At 39.8% G+C, this 21,878-nt stretch overlaps 1 protein-coding gene across 3 annotated transcripts in view; it reads left to right on the top strand.

Annotated features, from left to right (window-relative positions):
* The window catches only part of MCCC2 (methylcrotonyl-CoA carboxylase subunit 2), a gene marked incomplete at both ends in the record, with an annotated part of 64,905 nt that overhangs the window by 31,574 nt on the left and 11,453 nt on the right, over positions 1-21,878 (top strand). The window contains 6 exons of one of the 3 annotated variants that reach the window (XM_079701734.1): positions 2,951-3,064; positions 9,962-10,026; positions 14,922-15,021; positions 15,130-15,225; positions 18,000-18,072; positions 20,979-21,055. In XM_079701734.1, the coding sequence (XP_079557860.1) occupies positions 2,951-3,064; positions 9,962-10,026; positions 14,922-15,021; positions 15,130-15,225; positions 18,000-18,072; positions 20,979-21,055 (525 nt within the window). Of the gene's footprint in view, positions 1-2,950; positions 3,065-9,961; positions 10,027-14,921; positions 15,022-15,129; positions 15,226-17,999; positions 18,073-20,978; positions 21,060-21,878 lie in introns of all 3 variants that reach the window. The other 2 variants (XM_079701735.1, XM_079701736.1) reach the window with 2 other exon arrangements.

Below are 21,878 nucleotides of genomic sequence, written 5' to 3'. Positions count from 1 at the left end.
CGCCCCCCCGCCAAGTCTAGGTTCAGAGATGGGGGAAGATCAGCCAGCAAGACAGAGAAGAATCAAAGGAGGTGGGACTGGGGTTTAAATGGGTCCCTGACGTGGAGCCCGGCAGCACTGCCCCTTGGAGCTGCAGGTTACAAAGGGGCTGCAGCATGATCGAAACCCTGACTGCCCATCTCAGACGGACATTGGAAGATCTGAGGGCTGGAGAGACTGTTGTTTGCCTTATGTGCTAATAATTTGTCAGCTATTCACTTGAGAGACTTTTCTGCTAAATTGGTACATCTTTTCTCTCCACCCTGAGATGACAGGATGACATTTAGTTTCATTTCCCTCATTTTTGTCTTGTGACATTTTGACAGGATAATTCGTCTTTGTTTGCTCCATCCCCACCCCCCAACCCCCAGTCCTTGGTCTTGGGACACCACTTGCTGGCAGTTGCTCTTCTTTTCTCTCCTTTTGCTCAATAGTTGTTTTCATGGAACCCTGTTGTGCCTCTTTAGTTCTTTAGAGCTTACTTTTGAAAATTGTCCCCTTTCACATTCTTACATCATTGTGACTCTTCTCTAGTTCCTTGACTTCTTTTTTTGATAGTGGATTCAAGTGTTCTAGTGCAGAGAACAGGGTGATAAGGTGAAATTGTGTCCTTTGCTTCTGATACAAACTTAAAGAAAAACCCATAAAATATTTCAAACTTGAAGAAAGTACAGAGAATAATAGACCAGAACACTCATGTACCCTCCACTTGGATTTATGAAGTACTAACCTTTCCCGTGTTATATTTTGCCCCAGATTTTTAAAGAATTTATTTATCCACAGTATCCCTTTCAAAATATTGTATTGATGGACATGTTGGCTATTTGCATATTTTGCTATTATGAACACTGCTATGATGAATGTTTCCTTGTGCTTGCGGGCAAGAGTTTTTCTAGCCATAGATATCTTCAAAACAGACTTCTGTGGGGAGGTGGGGTGTGGGTGGAGGGAGAGAAATAGGTGAGGGGGATTAAGAGGTGCAGATCTCCAGTTGTAAAGTAAATGAGTCGTGGGTATGAAATGTACAGTGGGGGGAATATAGTCAGTAATTATGTAATATCTGTACGTGGCGACATACTGTAACTAGACTTATTGTGGTGATCATTTTGAAATGTATAGAAATATCAAATCCTTCTGTTGTATTACAGTAACTAACATAGTGCTGTAGGTTGATTATACTTCAAAACCAACCAAACAAACAAGCCCATAAAAAAAGAGGTCAGATTTGTAGTTACCAGAGACGAGGGATGGGGGGAAGGGGACTTGGATGAAGGAGGTCGAAAGGTACTTAAAGATCGAAAGGTATCTTAAACTTCCAGTTATAAGATAAATAAGTAATGTGATGTAATGTGCAATGTGAATAATATAATGAACACTGCTCTATGTTATATATGAAAGTTGTTAAGAGTAGATCCTAAGGGGTTTTTTCATCATAAGGAAAACATTTTTCTTCTATTTTAAAAATTTTGGGGACTTCCCTGGCGGTCCAGTGGTTAGGCTCCGCTTTTTTTTTTTTTTTTTTAATTTGCCACACGGCATGCGGGATATTAGTTCCTCCACCAGGGATTGAACCCGAGCCCCCTGAAGTGCAAGTGCGGAGTCCTGACCACTGGACCACCAGCGACGTCCCTGATGGGTATTTTCTAAAACGTACTAAGAATCATTTCATGCTATATGAAAGTCAAATCATTATGCTATATACTTTAAACTGATACAGTGCTGTATGTCAATTACATTCCAATAAAACTGAAAGAAAAAAAACTGGGTGATTGATAAGCAAAACCATAAGTGATAAACACTCCTGTAGTATGTTGAGAAAGAAATGTTACAGCCATTTTTCATAACGTTACATGAAATAGGGGAAAATGCCTTTTGTGGCAGCCATTTAGATGGAAAAATGTTAACTCATGCTGCCTTTCACTTTTGGATTAATACTAGTGTGGCTTTTTTTTTTTTTTTTTTCGGAACAGATACTTGTATGACTAGAAGGAAAACTAATGGCATATTGGAATTAGCAAAATCTACTTTCATGTGATAATTTAAGAAAATATTCACCACATACTTCTCTTATTTTTCTCTGTGGTATTGTTTATTCCTATCTAGGGGTAATTAGCAAAACCCATATTTATTATGTGTCATACTAATCTCTAAGCAAGAATTTTTTTTAAGCTTTTATCATGGAAAATTTCAAACACACACAAAAGTAGAGAAAACAGTACTGTGAACCCTCAGGTATGCATCACTCAGCTTCAACACAATGGACTTTCTTTTTAGGAAGATTTTCAATTGTGATGCTAACATTAGTTTTATATTTAGAAGGTCTTATGTTCAGGGTAACACAAAATTAACATTACTCATTTGGAGAATTATTTCAGTATTCCTTTGAGGTAAGTGGCAATTGTTTAGAGGACTTATTATTACTGTTATTATTATTAGATTTAAAAGTCATCCTTTTAATATAATTTTGCTAATTTATGGATGGATTGTGAGTTTCTTCTCTCCATTAGTTGCTCAGGGTAAAGGTCTGTTTGGCCAGTCTTCTCTTTAACAGGGAGATTGTCCACAAGCTTTGTAAAGTGTGACATAAGTCCTTCAAAATGCTTTGATACAAAGGTTAGGAAACTATTTTAAACACTTAGAGGACTCCATTTTAAAAATGAAACACAGGGAGTTCCCTGGTGGCCTAGTGGTTTGGATTCCGAGCTTTCACTGCAGTGGCCCCGGTTCAATCCCTGGTCGGGAACTGAGATCCCACAAGCCACACGGCACAGCCAAAAGAAAAGAGAGAAACATGGGTACAAGCTAGTAATATCCCTGGTACTGCAGTGTTTGTGGAACTCTAGATCCAGGGACTGTGTAAATTCACTGTCTGAGCTGTACTGCATGAGTTTCTTGTGTGCTTGGATTCCAGATAGCAGTGGTCATGGGCTCCTGTACAGCAGGAGGAGCGTACGTGCCTGCGATGGCTGATGAAAACATCATCGTACGCAAGCAGGGTACCATTTTCTTGGGAGGACCTCCCTTGGTAAGAAGCTAGTTGTTTGTTTGTTTCTTTTTGGTAAGAACACAGTCTTGTTTGCTTACTTGCTTGCTTGATTGAAGTAAAACATGCATAATATAAAATTTACCATTCTAACCATTTTTAAGTATACAGTGCTCTGGCATGAAGTATATTCACTTTGTTGTGCAACTGTCACCACCATCCATCTCCAGAGTGTTCTTATCTTCCCAAACTGAAACTCTGTCCACATTAAACACTAACTCCCTATTCCCCACCTCCTTCACTGCCCCAACAACCATGATTCTACCTTGTCTATGAATTTGGCTACTCTAGGAACCTCATTTAAGTGGGATCATATAATATCTGTCCTTTTGGGTTTGGCATATTTCACTTAGCAAAATGTCCTCAAGATTTATCCATGTTGTAACATGTTTCAGAATTTCCTTCCTCTTTAAGGCCAAATAATACTCCAATGTATGTACATACCACATTTTGTCTACTTATCCATATCCATCAGTGGACTTTTGAGTTGCTTCCACTTTAGGGCTATTTGGAATAATGCTGCTGTGACCATGAGTATACAAATATCTGTGTGAGTCCCTGCTTTCATTTCTTCTGGGTATATACTCAGAAGTGGAATTGCTGAATCATGTGGTAATTCTATGTTTAAATTTTGGAGGAATCACTTCCTTCCTCTTTATGGCTGAATAATATTTCATTGTATGGATAGACTGCATTTTGTTGATCCATTTATTGGTTGATGGACATTTGGATTGTTTCCACTTTTTGGGTATTATGAATAATGCTCCTATGAACATTCATGTATAAGTTTTTATATGGGTATGTTTTCATTCCTATTGGATATAAACCTACAAGTACAATTTCTGGGTCATATGGTAGCTCTAAGGTTAACATTTTGAGGAACAGCCAAACTGTCCAGAGCATATTTTACATTCTTGCCAGCAGTGTGTGAGGGTTCTGATTTCTCTACATTCTCTCCAACACTTGTTACTGTGTGTCTGTTTGACGGTAGCCATCATAGTGGGTGTGACATGGTACCTCACTGTGATTTTGATTTTCATTTCCCTAATGGCTAATGATACTGAGCATCTTTCATGTGCTTGTTGGCTATTTGTATATCTTCTTTGGAGAACTGTCTATTCAGATCCTTTGCCCATAATTGGGCTCTTGTCTTTTTATTGAGTTGTAAGAATTCTTCATGTGTTCTGGATACAAGTCTCTTATCAGATGTATGATTTACACATATTTTCTTCTATGGGTTGTCTTTTCACCCTCTTGATGGTATTTTCCTTTGAAGCATAAACATTTTAAATTTTGATGAAGTCCAATTTTTATATATATATATTTTTTGCTTGTGCTTTTGGTGTCCTATCTGTGAAGGTATTGCCTATTCCAAGGTTGCAAAGATTTAATCCTTTGTTTTCTTCTAAGAGTTTTATAATTTTAGCTCTTACTTTTGGGTCTGTGATCCATTTTGAGTGGTTTTTTGGTGCAGTTTCAGGAAGGGGTTCGACATTTTTCTGTACGTGGACATGCAGTTGTCTCAGCATCATGTGTTGAAAGGACTGTCCTTTCCCCCTTGAATGGTGCTGGCTGAAGAAAAATACCTTTACTTATCTTATCTTCTACTCAAGGTCAATAACAAACCAATAAATTGTTAAGTGAAAACAGCAAGGTGCTTACACATAGTGTGTTAACTTATGCATAAAGTGGAGGGGGGGAATTATACATTTGTAAGCTTGTATATGCATAAAGAAACTGAAAAAGATAGAGTAAATGTTGTTGAAGCAGGGTGGGAGAGAGACCTTTGACTTTCTGAGTCTTGTGAAAACATTATCTTTTCAAAAGGTTAAGTCCCCCCACCCCCCAAGAAAAAAGAGTTAGAATAGCTATGAGTGGTGCTCTAAATTTTTTTTTTTTTTTGCGGTACGCGGGCCTCTCACTGTTGTGGCCTCTCCCGTTGCGGAGCACAGGCTCCGGACGCGCAGGCTCAGCGGCCATGGCTCACGGGCCCAGCCGCTCTGCGGCATATGGGATCTTCCTGGACCATGTGGGATCTTCCTGGACCGGGGCACGAACCTGTGTCCCCTGCAACGGCAGGCAGACTCTCAACTACTGTGCCACCAGGGAAGCCCTAAATTTTTAATACTAGCAAGCTTTATGGATCACTGGTAGGGCAGCTACATGATTTGCAGACCCCAGTGCAAAATGAAAATATGGAACCCTTTGTTCAAAAAGGAGAAAACTACTGTAAAAGATACTAAAATATGAAACATGTTCCCTTCTTCTGTGGTCTGTCTACCAGTCATGGTGTTTTTATTTGTTATTTAACGACAGGCCCCACCCCACCCCCGCCCCTGCCCCCGCCCCCACCAGGCATCTCTACTTCCCATGGGCCCACCATGTCCCCAAGGATGTGCTGCCTCCATGTGAGAATGTGCTTGGTACCCAGATGGGGAACGAGCAAAAGGCTAGCCCTTAGCCTCCCCCCCGGCCCGCCCTCCCGCAGCACGCAGAGTGGCCTGTTGGAGAGCACACCTCAGCACTGCCAGCCCAAGACAGTGGTGGGGCTGCCATGCTCTTCCCTGAGACACCATGGGGGGCACACCTGACCTCTGATCCTCCCTACACCTGTGTCAGGCCCCCACTGGGGGCGGGTGTAACAGGTGCTATAGGCAGGGGTGGGGAGGAGAAGGTAGGGCAGGACCCAGGGCCCAGGCACCAGTCAGCGGGGAAGCAGGGAGCCAAGAACCCATCCCAGGGAGATGGGGGGGAGGCAGACCGCACAAGATCTGAGGCTCTAAACCTCAACACACACGCTCCATTGTCCCATCACACTGCACTTACAGAACACAAATGCGAAGATAAAGTTAGTTAGACTTTCACTGGGGTGACCACTGAGCATTAAACTGCAAGCACAGGGCCCTTCTGAGAGTGGGACCCTGTGCAACTTCACTGGCCACCTGCCCGTGATGCAGGCACCGAGGACTGGAGTGTGGCCTCCTCGGCTCTTCCTCTTCTCTCCTTTGGACATCTCCATTGTGATTTTCAGGAGAGCAGTTGTCACCCTGCTTTGCTTTTGTCACAACATGATCCTAGACTTCAGAGTGATAAAGAGAGGCTGGCTGAAGACACAGGCAATTTCTACTGATTACAACAAAACATCCCATTACGGGAGTAAAATCCAAGAATATTCAATAGGTAAAAAGAATAAAGTCAAGGAACTTCTAAAGCTATAATAAACCTACAAGTGGAGTAATTCAGCCATAAAAAGGAAAGAAGGTTTTTTTTGTTGTTGTTTTGTTTTTTTTTTTTGCACTATGTGGGCCTCTCACTGTTGTGGCCTCTCCCGTTGCGGAGCACAGGCTCCGGACGCGCAGGCTCAGCGGCCATGGCTCACGGGCCCAGCCGCTCCGCAGCATGTGGGATCTTCCTGGACCGGGGCACGAACCCGCGTCCCCTGCATCGGCAGGCGGACTCTCAACCACTGTGCCACCAGGGAAGCCCAAGGAAAGAAGTTTTGACACATCCTACAACATGGACAAACCTTCAAAACATTGGGCCAGACACAAAGAACAAATATTGTATAGTTACCCTTCTATGAAATATGTAGAACAGGCAAATTCATAGAGACAGAAAGTAGATTAGCTGTCGCCAAGGACTGGGAGGGGGTAGAATGGGGGGGGACTGCTAATGAGTATGGGGTTTCTCTTGGGAGCGAAGAAATGTTCTGGAATTAGGTGGTGGTGATGGTTGTTATACAGCCTTGTTAATGTAATAAAAGACACTGAATTGTATTCTTTTAAATGGTGAATTTTGTGGTATGTGAACTATACCTTAAAAAGTAAGTTTTTTGCTTCAAAAGTCTGTCAAAGAATTACCTGGTTTTGGAATATTAACTCAAGTTTATTAAAAAGAGTATATTAAAAGATGTTATACTTTGATATTAAATAAGTGTATTTTCCAAATGATTGTGTTAATTTTTAATAACTTTTACTGAGGATCAGATAAGCCTGAAGAGCTGCCTTTTCAAATGAATTAAAAGTCTCAAGGCATTATTCAAAACCCCTACAGCATAATATTAAATATTATTCTTCAGTATTTCTCTAGCTCTGTGTGATACCAATCGTTGGTTAATTTACCTATGTGTACTAAACTTTCCTGGGTAATTCTTGTTTATTTTTCACTAGAGAATAAGTAAAGATATGACTAAAATTTTAAAACACCTTTTTGGGAATATAGGTAGTATCATAATACTGAAATAATGCTAACTGTTTTCAAGAGAAGAGTTTGTCTAAAGGTCAGCATTACAGTGTCTGTTCAGTGGATTCAGATTTAACTTGTGCCTTAGAAAGAAGCAACGTAGCAGCTGAAGTCTGCAGTTCTGTTAGAGAGCTAAACCTTGTTCAGTAGTCTACCATCAAAAGGCTGTATTTGCAGGTAGAAAAAGAAGCAGCAGCCTCCTTATCTGCTTGAGAATTCTAAATTTTGATGCTTGTTTCACTGAAAATTGAAAAAAGGCTTTGTAGGTTTCACATATAATGTGAAGTTGTAGCTTTCAGTAGCTTAAGGTGGTTGGAAAAAAATGCATACTAATAAGGTAAATTTTTTAAACTTTTTATTTTATATTGGAGTATAGCCGATTAACAATGTTGTGATAGTTTCAGGTGTACAGCAAAGTGATTCAGTTATACATATACATGTATCTGTTCTTTTTCAAATTCTTTTCCCATTTAGGTTGTTACATAATATTGAGCAAAGTTCCCTGTGGAGTAAGACAAATTTTTGAAGGAGTTTTTTGTTCTCCCACCTTTTGTTTATCATCCGAACTTACTATTTAATAGAATGAGCAGTTTTCATTTTCTCTTGGACTTTTATCATCTTTATACATATCACAGTTTCAAATATGTTGTGGGTGTTCCATAAATATTAACTGATGACAAATCTTTATTTTTTCAGTTGATATCAGTCAGTTCCCTGAAAATGAATTATCATATATCAGACGTTTATTCGTTTTTACAACTTTAAGTATCCAGACACCTCTTATAAGTAGTTACTGTCTGGACTGAATGTTATTGTACACCAAATTTTTTGGGAAGAAGAGAATCCAGAATTTAGTTCTGGGGGTGCATAATTGGAGGTGACAAATTTAATTACCTCTCCCTGTGGAATAATATTTTATTTAAGACAGAGCTTTTGATGTAATGAATAAGTCGTTTCTATGCTGTATTTTAGATTAGTGTTCATTACTCTCATAAAAGCTTTTCTTTTATTACTTGAAAAAGAAACAAATTGACCAACCCAAAGAAGTAGGAATCAATAAATGATTCCTAAGGGATCAGGTTGGCATTTAGCATTAAATGATTTTTCCTTTTTCTTGTTCAAATTCTCAGGCTATAATTGTCATTCTTTTTTTAAATTATTATTAATTAATTAATTTATTTTTGCCTGTGTTGGGTCTTAATTGCTGTGTGTGGGCTTTCTCTAGTTGTGGCGAGCGGGGGCTACTCTCTGTGCGGTGCACGGGCTTCTCATTGCGGTGGCTTCTCTTGTTGCGGAGCATGGGCTCTAGGTGCGTGGGCTGCAGTAGTTGTGGCTCATGGGCTCTAGAGCACAGGCTCAGTATTTGTGACGCACGGGCTTAGGTGCTCCGCGGCATGTGGGATCTTCCTTGACCAGGGCTCAAACCCTCATCCCCTGCATTGGCAGGTGGATTCTTAACCCATGCGCCACCAGGGAAGTCCCTATAATTAAGTCATTCTTAATTTATTACTTAAGGTTTCTTTCTTTTTAGTCATATTATGCTGAATCTTAGATGTGGGTAGTCATGGAGATTTTTTTCCCCCATCTTAAAGATATTATACCTTTAAGAGTTGTTTTTGATAGTCACTGGAATTTTTCAGCAAAGGTGAAAAAGTAGCATTACTTCAATATATGTATTGTGTCCAAAGATGAATAAATCACAGTTTCTGCCATCAAGGAGCTCACAGTATAGAGGAGATGACAGAGACACATGCAAATTACTGACATATAGTCTGGTAGGCGCCATGTTGGAGGTGTAGGTGGAATGCTCTTGAACCACAGATGAGCAAACATTGCTCTGTTAAAACCATGGAGTGTCGTTAATGGTTAAAAGGTCTGGGCAGGTTAGGGAAAGCCACACAGAGCAGATAGGGCTTGAAGGATAATTGGGGATTCACCGGGTGGGTGAGAGGGAGAAGGGAGCCCAGCAGTAGGATCAGCGTGTGCACAGACACAAAGGCTTTGACATGGGTGTGGAGGCAGAATAATGTAGGGGAAAGAGAGTGTGCTTTCAGACCAGGAATGTCTGGGTTCAGATCAGGTTCCATCCCTTGCTCAGAGGCTGTGGGCAAGTTCCTTAGTGACTGTGGGTTCACATTTCTCGTCGGTAGACTAGAGACAATATTATCTAGGTTTACCTAGGTGGGTGGGATGAGAAACAAAATGTCTAGTTCTATGGAAGAAAGAATGGTAGATATAATCAGGGTAGGAGGTGTGTAGGACAGCATTTTAATACAGTAATTCCCCTACATACGAACCTTCAAGTTGAGAACTTTTGAAGATGCAAACGTGCCCCTGTATGCCAGCTATTGTACTGTACTACTGTACTTTTCAAGGTACTGTACTGTAAGATTAAAAATATTTTCTTTATTTTTTGTGTTTGTTTTTTATGTATTATTTGTGTGAAAAGTATTATAAACCTATTACAGTATAGTACTGTATAGCCGATTGTGTTAATTGGATACTTAGGCTAACTTTGTTGGACTTAACGAACAAATTGGACTTGCGAACGTGCTCTCAGAACGGAACTTGTTTGTAGGAGACTTTACTGTATCTCTGATGGAGAAAACTCACCATTGACTTTTATCCTTGTTGTAGGTTAAAGCAGCCACTGGAGAAGAGGTGTCAGCTGAGGATCTTGGAGGTGCTGATCTTCACTGCAGGTGAAACAGAAGCAGTTGTTTCTTTCCAGGATTGATTGTCACTTGTTTGTTTAAAAGAAGTGTTAAATTATTTTTTCCAGGTGTTAAACTTGCCAGATCAAACCAGTTTATTTGTTCTAGATCTGCTCTTTTAGGGTCCAATTCTTTAGAGTTCCATTTCTAAGCAAGAACATCAACTTTTTCATTACAGCCTAGAAAGACGGGAGAAACAGGTTTCTTATTTATTTAACAAACATCCATTGAGCACCTGTTATGTGCCAGGCACTGTTTAGGTATTTGAGATAATAAGATAGACATTGTCTTTGATCTCAAGAAGCTTATAGTCTAGTCAGAGAGGTGGGCAATAAAGAAATAATCAGCAAAAAATTATATAAATATGTATACGTGATAAGGGCTACAAAGAAGTATAGGCATATGGAAGGTGGGGCTAACCCAGTGGTGTGCAGGCATTATGCCTTTGTTTAATTAACACTTGTTAAGTGGAGCACAGGGTGCTGGATGGTGAGCCGTGGTTCAACAACAGACCAGAAGAGAATTTGAAATAGAGAAGTTTATCAGTCACAGGTCCTGGAGGAAGTACACAGCACACCTTGAGGGGCCACATGAGGCGGTCTAGGCAGAGTGCCCAGAGAGAGAGACAGGACCTGGGGTACATGTTTTTATTGGGGTCCATGGTTGGAGTGCTTTGGGGTCCCTTGACTACAGCTGGATTGGTCAATCAAACCAGAAGATTGGGGTATTGGTAAGTTCCATGGGGATTTTATCTAAGCATACAGGTGCAGAGAGGCAGGGGAGACTGTTGATCTTAAGGGCTGTTGGGGAAGTTATATGAGGACTTACATTTGCTTATGACTGAGCTGCTATCTAGGGCTTGCTCGAGGGGCTAGTGTCCATGTAAGGTCCATGCAGGCTGCTTGCAATGCTGGGGAAGAGCTTAGCTAAATGCTCAATAGCAGGTAAATGCTTAGCTGAGGAGAGAAAATGTCCTGCTTTGTGGCATCTGCCAATATCTGTGGTATGAATTATCCCACCATAGCTGATTTTAAGCTACCAGCGGGACACCACTGAACATGGAATCAGGAAGAGATGCACACAGTTGGCCCTTGTGAGTCAGGCATGAGCCGCTCCATCACATTGCTGGTCTTCCCATTTCAGGTTAGAGTTCAGGAGTAAGAAGATCATCTACCTCCTAGAATTTTGTGAGAATTAAATGAGATGGTATGTGTAAATTGCTTGAAACAATACCTGCTTTAAAATAAGTACCTGTAATTGTTAACTGCCATTATTATTATTGTTTATCATCGTAATTGGTCATTCAATGTTTTGGACTTTTTCTTTTATGAGCAATTAGGAAACCATCGAAGAGTTTTAAGGAGAGTTTGTGCTATTATTAAACATTTCATTAGAAAAAAAAATCTCTCTGTCTGCTAAATGGAGAATGAATGCTTAGAGGGTTGGCAATAGTGTGTGTGAGGGGCCAGTTGGGTGATTGTATCAATAGCATACAACTATTACTAGAGTTGGCTGAGAGGTGCCGGTGGCTTAGATAATTATGGTGGTAGTGAACGGAGGAGGGGAGGAATCAGATTTGTGCTCTATTTTAGAGGTGGAATTGAGGGACTTGTTGATGGATTTCATATATGGGGCACAGGAAAGTGAGGTGACAAAGATGATGACATGAAACGGTTTCATTTCCTGAGATTGGGAAGACGGGAGGAGGGGCAGAGTTGGGGATAGGGCAGGGGGATCAAGTGTTGCTTTTGAACCTGCTAAGTTAGAGATGATCCAGACATCCAAGGAGAGATGCTGAATAGGCATTTAACTATAAGAGTCTGGAGCCCAGATCCGTGCTCAAGAACCATCAACATGGAGGTGGAATTTAAACCATAGGACCAGGTGAGCTCACCTTGAGGTGAGTGTAGGTAAGGTAGAGGGCCCAGGACTAGACCCTAAAGAACCCAGACATAACTGACAGGTAGATCTAATCATTGAGCTCAGTGGCCTGGGAGGTACAGTAAACCTTTCTTTGCTTTGCCAAACCACGAACCAGGGAGGCAGGTGACTGTGGGAGCAGTCTAGTAGGTGGGAGACGGAAAATAGGTACAACATTTCCACCCTCCTATCAAAGAACACTGCCTTGCCTTTTGAAGAGTTGGCTAAGGAACCTACCTTTGCCTCAGTTTTTCATTCACTCCTTTCTTTTTGAGCACTTATTTGTGGATAGATTGATTGTACTAAGTGTTATGAGTAATACAGAAAAATTTCAGGCCTAGTCCCTGCCCTCAAGGATTTATAATTTAACTTGGCAGATAAGAGATATAAATGAATGAACTAAAAAACAATTACAAAACAAATAAGCTATTATGCTTCCAGTTTTACAACTAGAGGCAAAAGGAGGAATGATTATGGGAAGAGCTGGAGGAGAATTGAGGTAGGCAGAGAAAAGCTTCGAGAGCTTGAGTTTTCTGCCTGGGTTAAACAGAAGACTTGCTTGTTTCAGTGAACACTACTGTGAGCAGAGATGCAGCATTTCTCTCTTATCTGGCCATTTACCGACCATTTCAGGGAGACAGTGAAGTAGATGTTTCAGCCTGGGGAGAGAGAGGATGCAGGAGAATAGAAGCAGGACAAAGTGGGCTGCCACTGTTTGTAGGTGCTTAATCAGGGGAAGGAGATGAAGACAGTATTGGAGGAGCATTAATTAAAAAAATTTTTTTGACAGTTTAAAAAAAGTCATCTGGTGCCCATAAAAGCTGTAGGTGGTATATCAAGTTAGGCATGTAGGTTCTAGGATTCATCTTCCGTTTGCCTCACTTGTTACCCTTGTGACTAGACAAACTACATAACTTCCCAGAGCCTCATTTCCTCATCTGTAAAGTGAAGATATGAATAGTTCCTGCGTCACAGCACAGTGTCTGTGGCATACTAAGCGCTCTATTACTTTTAGCTATTATCATTCATAGTAGCCTGTTTAAAATCATGGGACAGTGATTAGATGGTGATGGCTTTTTTAGGAACAGTGTCATAAAATTTGCTAGGCACGACTTGCTTTGGGTTCTCTCTGTCATTGTAAATAGGTATTTGTACGTCTCCGATTCGTCATCCTTCGTAGTTAATTTGACACAAAGCTTTACATAGTAGAGTGTCTCATCAAAAGTTTTCCCTTTCCTGTTGTTTTGGTAAATGCTAGACAGTTTTTAAAAGAAGGCATTTTAGGACTTCCCTGGTGGCACAGTGGTTAAGAATCCGCCTGCCAATACAGGGGACACGGGTTCGAGCCCTGGTCCGGGAAGATCCCACATGCCACGGAGCAACGAAGCCCGTGCGTCACCACTACTGAGCCTGCGCTCTAGAGCCTGCGAGCCACAACTGCTGAGCCCACACGCCTAGAGCCCGTGCTCCGCAACAAGAGAAGCCACTGCAATGAGAAGCCCACGCACCACAACAAAGAGTAGCCCCCACTCTCCACAACTAGAGAAAAGCCCATGCGCAGCAAAGAAGACCCAATACAGTCAAAAATAAATAAATAAATTTATTTATTTTTTTTTAAAAAGGCGGCATTTTGTTTTAAATATTTACTGATTTGGAAGCAGTCTCTTCTGCTTTTCTTTGCTTACTGAGTTACTACAGTGTAGCTAGAAGTCAGCAATTGTAGCTGGTATTTGTGAAGCATTTGGAAGACAGGGTCAGTTGTAAAATGTCCTACTAAATTAAAGAAACTGAAGGGTCTGCTATTTGCAAAGGGTTGGAGGACTATAAAGAGGAGCACACACGGTCCTTGCTCTTACTGAGGAGCACCCAAGCCCGCGGTGGACAGTGACATGAAACCGCTGTGAGAGCCCAGTTCTAAGACGTCTCCTAAGGATTTGGTGTTTTCCTTAGACAAGACATCAAAATTTAGATTGCGGCAGCTTAGTTCTTGCTCATAAAATGAACTAAAATTCTGTTTTTTTCAGGGGTTGTGTGTGTGTGTGTGTGTGTGTGTGTGTGTGTACACACACACACATATATATATATATTTTTTTTCTATTTTTTGGCTGTGCTGCGTGGCACGTGGCATCTTATAGTTTCCCAACCAGGGATCGAACCCGTGCCCCCTGCAGTGGAAGCGTGGTGTCTTAACCAGTGGACTGCCAGGGAAGTCCCTTTAGGTGTATATTTTTGCCTGACTTCATAGTGTTTTTTTTTAATACTTTATTAGAAAGTCATAGTACATCTACAAGCGGAACAACAAGCCATCTAATTGGAACCAGAGCACGCCCATGCTTTATTCATGTTGAACTTGAAATTGAGCAGGCCCTTACCACAGTTCCATATTATCAATACCCATTTTCACCATTGATCTGAGGAACAGCATTTTCAAGCCTTCGTGTGTGCTACCTGCAGCAGCTTACTCTTGGGGTGTAACTTGGTAAGGAAGGCCTCAGCAGTCTCTCAGAAATGAGAGGCCATAGTTGGCATCTTCACTGGGGTCTCAGTGAGGTACAAACACTTTTTGTTGTTACCAGCTACATCACGAAAGTGTGCCAGCTGTGGTTGAACTTTATCATATACGATTTTGTCTGAGGTGTATGGGATGAGCATTAAATAAGGCCCTGTGGTCCAGTAGAAGAAGGTCAAGATTGAAAAATAGAAGGTGTGGGTTCTTATGCAGGTACTGATGGTCCTAGGACAAGGTACTTAACTTTTGTGTACCTCAGTTTTTCCTGTTTGTAAAACAAGGTTAATACTGTTTTGCCAGGGATGTTATGAAGATCAAATTAGATGACAGTTATTCAAGTGTTTTGGAAGTAAAAAGACATCATCCTTAGATGAGAGAAGATACTTGGGGTTTAAGATATTTAATTATTTTCCTTTTCCCTGTTCTGATTCTTTTAGTGTGCTTTACTCTGTAGAAAGTCTGGAGTAAGTGACTACTACGCTTTGGATGATAATCATGCCCTTCACTTAGCTAGGAAGATTGTAAGGAATCTAAATTATCAGAAGAAAATGGATGTGAGTTGGATCTGTTCTTATATTTTTTATTTTCCCAAAGCATTTTGGCTTATGTCACCTTGAAATAATGTCTTTAAATAGGCTAATGTGATTGTTCTGTTTCTGCAGGTTACCATTGAACCTTCTGAGGATCCTTTATTTCCTGCTGATGAATTGTATGGAATAGTTGGTGCCAACCTTAAGAGGAACTTTGATGTCCGAGAGGTGTGTAAAGTGGAACTGTGAGTCGTAAGCTATGCCATCATAGTTTATGACATGTGTTTAAATTTTGTTTGAACTATAAGCTGTGTGTATCCATTTTCAGAGCTGAAGTCTGTTTTAGATATGTTCATCCCTAAACTAAGGGACTGTTGTGGGTCTCAGTAAGGAGTGACATATAAGGGAAAGATATCTTTACTAAAAGAGAGAGGGGGGAAAACCTCTTAATTATTGGAAAGTTTTCATTGCACAATGACTAAGCTTGCTTTGTCCATATTTAGTACTCCATATTCCTGTGGACATTAGGAATGATGTAGCACAACTTTATGATTGCCAGCTGTTTCTTTTTTGGGTTCTTATTTTGGGAAATGGATGAAATGTCAGTAAGTTGTTGAAAGGAAAAAACATACCTCTTTAGATCAATATGACATGAGCAAAGATTAGACATTTGATTGCAGTTGAAGATGTTGCTATGGTTACAGATTGTCTTCTGTAGTTTAGATTGACAATTTTTAGTGCTTGCATATAGCATGTAGTCTTTTATTTTGTTCAGTATCCATATCTGGTAGGATACTTTCTAAATTAGGAAATTGTCCTAATATCAGATTCTGTGCCTTAATATTTTGTTATGTTTCCCCTTGACTATAAAACTGTTATGTACTAACTGTGAAAAATATAGAAAATACAGAAAAACATAAAATTGCTTGTAATTCCACCATGCAGAGAAAGCAGCCAATATTTTGGTGTTTTGGCTTAGTGTGTATGTATACATTTTTATGTAGTTCAGATAGTATATACATACATACGTATATTGATATATATATATTTAATTCTACTTTTTCCAGTTTAAATTATAAACATCTCCCCATTATTTAAAACTTCTTCATGAAATGTTTTTTGTGGTTAGGTCCTGATTCTTATACTAGTACCTGGTGACATGGTAGACACTCAGTAAATATTTTTTTGGATGAATTGATGAATGTAATATCCCACTTATGGATATGTACAAATATTTATTTAGGCAATACCCTATTACTGTTAGAGAGTCTTAAGTGCTGGATTTTAATGGAGCTTCAACTGGTACTTCACTTTAGCAAGGTAATTTAGTTAGCTATAAGTTTTTTTTTGTTTTTTTTTGGTTTTTTTTGTGGTATACGGACCTCTCACTGTTGTGGCCTCTCCCGTTGCGGAGCACAGGCTCCGGACGTGCAGGCTCAGCGGCCATGGCTCACGGGCCCAGCCGCTCTGTGGCATGTGGGATCCTCCCGGACCGGGGCACGAACCCGTGTCCCCTGCATCGGCAGGTGGACTCCCAACCGCTGCGCCACCAGGGAAGCCCCTAGAATTAGGTTTTTAGTTTGACTTTTTAATTAATTACAGGCATAGAAAAAAAATGGCACTTACAATCTGATGTGCCTGAAAAATGAGTTGTTCTAATAGTCAAGTTTTCTAGGTGGCTAAGGATTCATTCTTTCAAGCATAATCACTTTTTTCATTTATTCCACAGTATTTATTGAGTGCTTTTTCCATGAAGGTATTGTTTCAGGCACTAGGGGTATAGGAATGAGCAAAACAGATGTGAATCCATGCCTTCATGGTAGTTCAATTTCATTTTAATGGATATCTTTTTATAAAGATAGACTTCTGCCTTCTTAAATTGTATCCTGGACTTCTACCTTTTGCTGATTCATGTTCATCATTGTGATGTTAATTTATTATATTTTTCTGTAATTGCAAATAAGCCTTGTATGGAGGCCTTACTAGTATATGGAGCTGTGGGACAACATTGAGATATTAATTGAAAAACCCAGGTTCTAGTTCTTGTTTCCCTAGTCAGTGGTACTGGGGTTGAACCTCTCTGAGCATTGATTTCTGCTCCTAGAAATAGGAGTAGTGCCATATGATATGTCTGCTTCCTAAAGTTTGAGTGTGTGAAGATGAGTTAGTATATTTTATGTGGCTGAGTGGACTTTATCGTAAAGCAAATGGAAGGGGGTTTCACGTTAAGTGGCCCTAGGTTGCTCTGACCTTTTGAGTGGCTTTATCTTTGTGTGGAAGAATGGTCGTTGCTATGTGTTTGTTTTTCAAAAGGTGTAATTTTGGAGCCACATAGCACTTAGACAACTGTTATATCCCCATTATATTATTTGACCTTTTAGGAAAGTGAAACATAATTCAAAGTAAGCTATTCACTCATTTTTCAGCCTTTGCAGCTTATAAAATAAGGCTTTGATTGATGTGGTAAACAGGAAAAAGGAAGCTCAAACTGGATAGAAAAAATGATGTGTAGCATCTAAAATAGTTTCTGAAAAAATTTGGAATATGCTTCATGTTTAGAACACTTTGAAATAGTCCTGATGTATAATAATGAAGATGGAGGATAAACTAGTAACTTTGACTCTGTGTAGATTAATTATATGTGTGTGTGTGTATCAGATTCAGAATCAATGAACCTTTGTTGAAGGCTTAATAATAATAGCTACCTTTTGATGAGTACCAGGCAATGTTATTAGCTCTTAAGTATTATTATTATTGTTATTACTTTTTTTTTTTTTAAACACATGAGGAAACTGAGGCTTCAGGGATTTTAAGTAACCAGGCTGTGACTCTAGTTTCCCAGTGGTAGAGCTGGGAGAAGCTATTGAGAAGATTTTCTGAGTAGGGTGAAATTTTGTGAAAGTGACAAATTCATTACAAATTTGTTTTCCTTACAAATAAGTTGAATGCAGAAATTCTTTTGTAATATATTTGCTCAGGGACATTGTTATTTTTCCTCTTAGGTCATTGCTAGAATCGTGGATGGAAGCAGATTCAATGAATTTAAAGCCTTATATGGAGACACATTAGTTACAGGTATAAAGATGAAGAACTGAAAATGTGAACATTTTATGCTGCTTTGAAAATAAGTGATCTCTTGTCTCATGGCCCTGATGCACTTGGCATGAGCTTTGTTATTTAGAGCGGTATAAACGTGTGAGTCAGTACTCAAAAGGAGCTGTTTTGTAAATATCACTTGTAGCTGAATGCCTTCATGGATCCAGAATTTAAAATGATGAGGGCAAGATGCTCTGGTCCAGACCATTACTCTGTGACTTTGTAGCATTAGCTGTATAAAAAGGCTCTTATAGTAAAATTAACAAAAATATTTGTAGTTTTAAAAATTTCTCTGGATGGCTATAATTATTTTGAAAATTTCAGCACTGTCTTCTTTATTCTTTAGTCTTCAATTCAACTGTGAAGTTTCGTGTGATGTTTTAGTTTCCCAGAAGACTGTAGACTGAGTTAAACCTTCTCACTGCCTCTGTGTACGTCTTATAATCCACACAAAGACTAGATTGAGACTACAGGACAGAATACCAAGTCTGAAAAAACAAAATAAGAATGTTTATAAAAGTTAATTCATTCACCTAAACTGTTACATTTGTAGGCCTTTGAAGAAATATTTGAAACATAGACACCAGGTCCATAGTAATCTATTTTGGACAAATGGCAAAACAAATTTGGGCATTTTACTTGGTCTTAAAGAAGCTCCAAAATGTAGTAGTTAATCTGAAGACAGCATATCAGAGTAGAAAAAACAACTAGCTGCAAAAATCCAAATTGCAAATATACATTGAGGCTTAAGGATAAGTCACAGCAGTTTCTCCTGGTCTGATTTATGAGCAAGAGAAGGGTTCACTCTGGATGTGGAATTTATGTGTTTGTATTTAGGTGTTTAAGTGATTAAGAGCTTTTTCTTTGATATATAGACAGAATTTGTCCCCAAATAGTTCAGGATGTAACCCTCATTGTGCAGCAGTTTAAAACAAGTCAGAACTGTTTCTGCTGCTTTCTCAGAGATGGATGGGCTGTCTTTGTCATCTGTTTTTATGTATTTGCCCTGGACTTGCTAAAATACTTGTGGTACCTTTGCCCCCTAAAATACCAGGGGTAGACCTACCAGATGGTAGATCTCCATCTCTTCTTGTCTGTACTGGAATTCAAATAAGGTTTGGATAGGCAGTGGGGTGGGGAGTGAGAGGGAGAAGAGAGGAATGAGAGGGCGAAGGGGGGATGAGAGGGTGAGGAGGTAGTAAGAGAGGATGAAAGGGGGCATGAGGGGGAGGGGGCATGAAAGGAGGAGGGAGGGATGAATGCGGGGGCCCTGAGTGGGAGTGAGGAGGGGGAAGGACAGAGTTTTGTAAGGATCAGGTGTCTCTGGCAGTTCTTACAGCTTTCCTCCTGCCCCCGCACTTGCCATAGGTAGGCCTAGGAGTTTCGTAGACATTTTGCTTTCTTGTTTGGCCGATAGGAAGTTGGTGAAGGTGCTCCCTCCACGGGTGACCCTAGTGTAGTGGGGCATGCGCCCTACTCAGCAGGACTAAGGGTGGATGGAGAGTTTAAACAGCTCACAGGGCAGAACACCTTCAGGGGTAGCACCGTGCTGCTGAGACACGTGCCGGGTTCCCAGCTCTTTTTGTGGGATGGGTCAGGACTCAGAGTGGATTGTTAGAACTTTGGGGAGGTTTGCCCCTCTCTGAACTGCCTCTGTAAGTGGCAGTGCCGTTTAGGGTGTGTAGCCTAGGGTTTTGGCTGGGATTTTAGGTCTGAAAGACCAAGAGAAATCAAGGTGACCAGCAAATCAGTGTTTCATTTTAACATATTAAATAAACATAAGGATTTAAAAAAATAAATCAAGACAAAGCCAGAGTAAAGAACAAAAATAAGTTAAAAAATTCAGTGTTCTGGCTTGTCAGTAGGTTGACATTCTCTCTTATCCATTCATTCTTCGAGTACCTGCTTTGTGTGGGGCGGCCCACGCCAGGGGTCTTAGTGGCAGCCTGTCCAAGCTTGAGCTTGGACACAGAGCCTGGTCCAGGAACTTTGGCATTGAGCTTCCTGTGACCCCTCTCACAAGCACAGTTTGTTGACACTTGGCTTCCAAGTATTTGACACCTATTTATAGTCAAGTAGGTTTGTTGAAAATCACTCTTGGGAAAGTCTCTAGTCACGTCCTTCATATTTGCAAAATAGCCTCCTGGAATCACCTAAAGTGTCTACTTCACAAAATAACAGGGTTTTCTTCCCCCTTTTTCTTCTCTCTTATTTCTCGTGTTTGTGTGTGTGTGTGTGTAGTGGTAGGGGAAGTGATAGTGAGACAAAAACAAAACTTGTGGAAAGGAGAAAGAAAAAGATGCAAACACAGAGAAAATGAAAGTGTAGTGATTTATTCTTCTTCTAAGCTTAACTGGATTTCTTACCTTGAACTCGGTTACCACCAGGCTTGACTGCATTCCTGCTTTTTAAAAAAGTTTGTCTTTGCTGAGCTTATCCCTTTTATTTCAAGGGCCTGTCATTACTTCAGGCGTTTTAAGGCAAGCTAGTCACCTGAAACTGGCCGATGGCTCTGAACATTGACCTTTAAAGGGATCTGTGTCTCTGATTTGTTCTATATCAGAATACCCTTTGTGTCTGGTACATAGTAGGCACTCATATATGTTACATGAATGAATGGATGACACTAATCCAATCATCTAACCAAACTGGTTGGTCAGACAAGTGGATAACTTTATATGTAACACACCCCTTTCAAGAAAGCAAAAAACCCAGACTCCAGTACCTTAGAAATAAATTATGCCATGAGCTATTTTGTACCATAGACGAAATCTCTCTACATTTTAAACATTGGTTTGAAATTAAACAATGTATAAATATGTCTGTTCGTTGTGAATTAAAAGCCCTCTGAAATACATACATCTTTTTTTCAATTTTCTTTTGAGGATTTGCTAGAATATATGGATACCCAATAGGTATCGTTGGAAACAATGGAGTTCTCTTTTCTGAATCTGCAAAAAAGGCAAGTACTGTTAAAAATGTTTCAAGGTTTTTCTGTTTTAATTTAAACATTATCAAATAATGAATGAAAATTATTGCATAAAAGCTTTAAAATATTTAGCCAGATGCCTTAGCAAACAGAACATTGTGTGCCTATACGTGTGAACATGTATGTGTGTGCGTGTTAAATGTTTGAAACAGCTTTAGGGAGGTTTACGTGAATATGATGAACTGTCTTGAGCACTGTTAAAAATACAAATGTTTGTTTTAGGAAAGTTCTTTTAATACTTGAATCATAACTGCTGTGGATGATGTATACATTTTCTAAGAATATAGGAATACTTGTCTTGAAAGTATTTCATGCATTCGAAGGGTTCAAACATACTATTCATATGATTCTGAGACATGACCTGCTCTATTCTATCCCATAATCAGTTTAACTTGATTATATTTTCACTTTTTGGAAACGGAAAGATAGTCGGTCTTGTTACTGAAGCTCTGGTTTTAAAAGAGGGAATTCATGAATATATTTTGGCTTAGTATTCAATTTCATACATCATTGTCTCAGATTTACCTAAACTTGGATAAATGTAATTCATGTATTTATTTGATAAAATATTTTCTTAAGAAAATAAAAAAGTTTAGCCCTGTTTTTCCTCTTCAAATGATAGAGTGAATAACAAGGTAAAAGTTCTCTTACTGAGGCAGGTAACAGGCAGTTAAGCACTTTCCTACCCTAATTAGGAAGAATTTGTCTTTGGCAGAATGTTTTATTAGTAAAGTTAGTTTCTGGATTTTGCTATTCATTATTGTTCCCCCACTGAGATTATAAGATGAAAATAAGA

The sequence above is a fragment of the Hyperoodon ampullatus genome (genome assembly GCF_949752795.1).
Source record: "Hyperoodon ampullatus genome assembly, chromosome: 4".
In the NCBI taxonomy this organism is placed as follows: domain Eukaryota; kingdom Metazoa; phylum Chordata; class Mammalia; order Artiodactyla; family Ziphiidae; genus Hyperoodon; species Hyperoodon ampullatus.
This window is presented reverse-complemented; position numbering and strand designations above follow the sequence as displayed.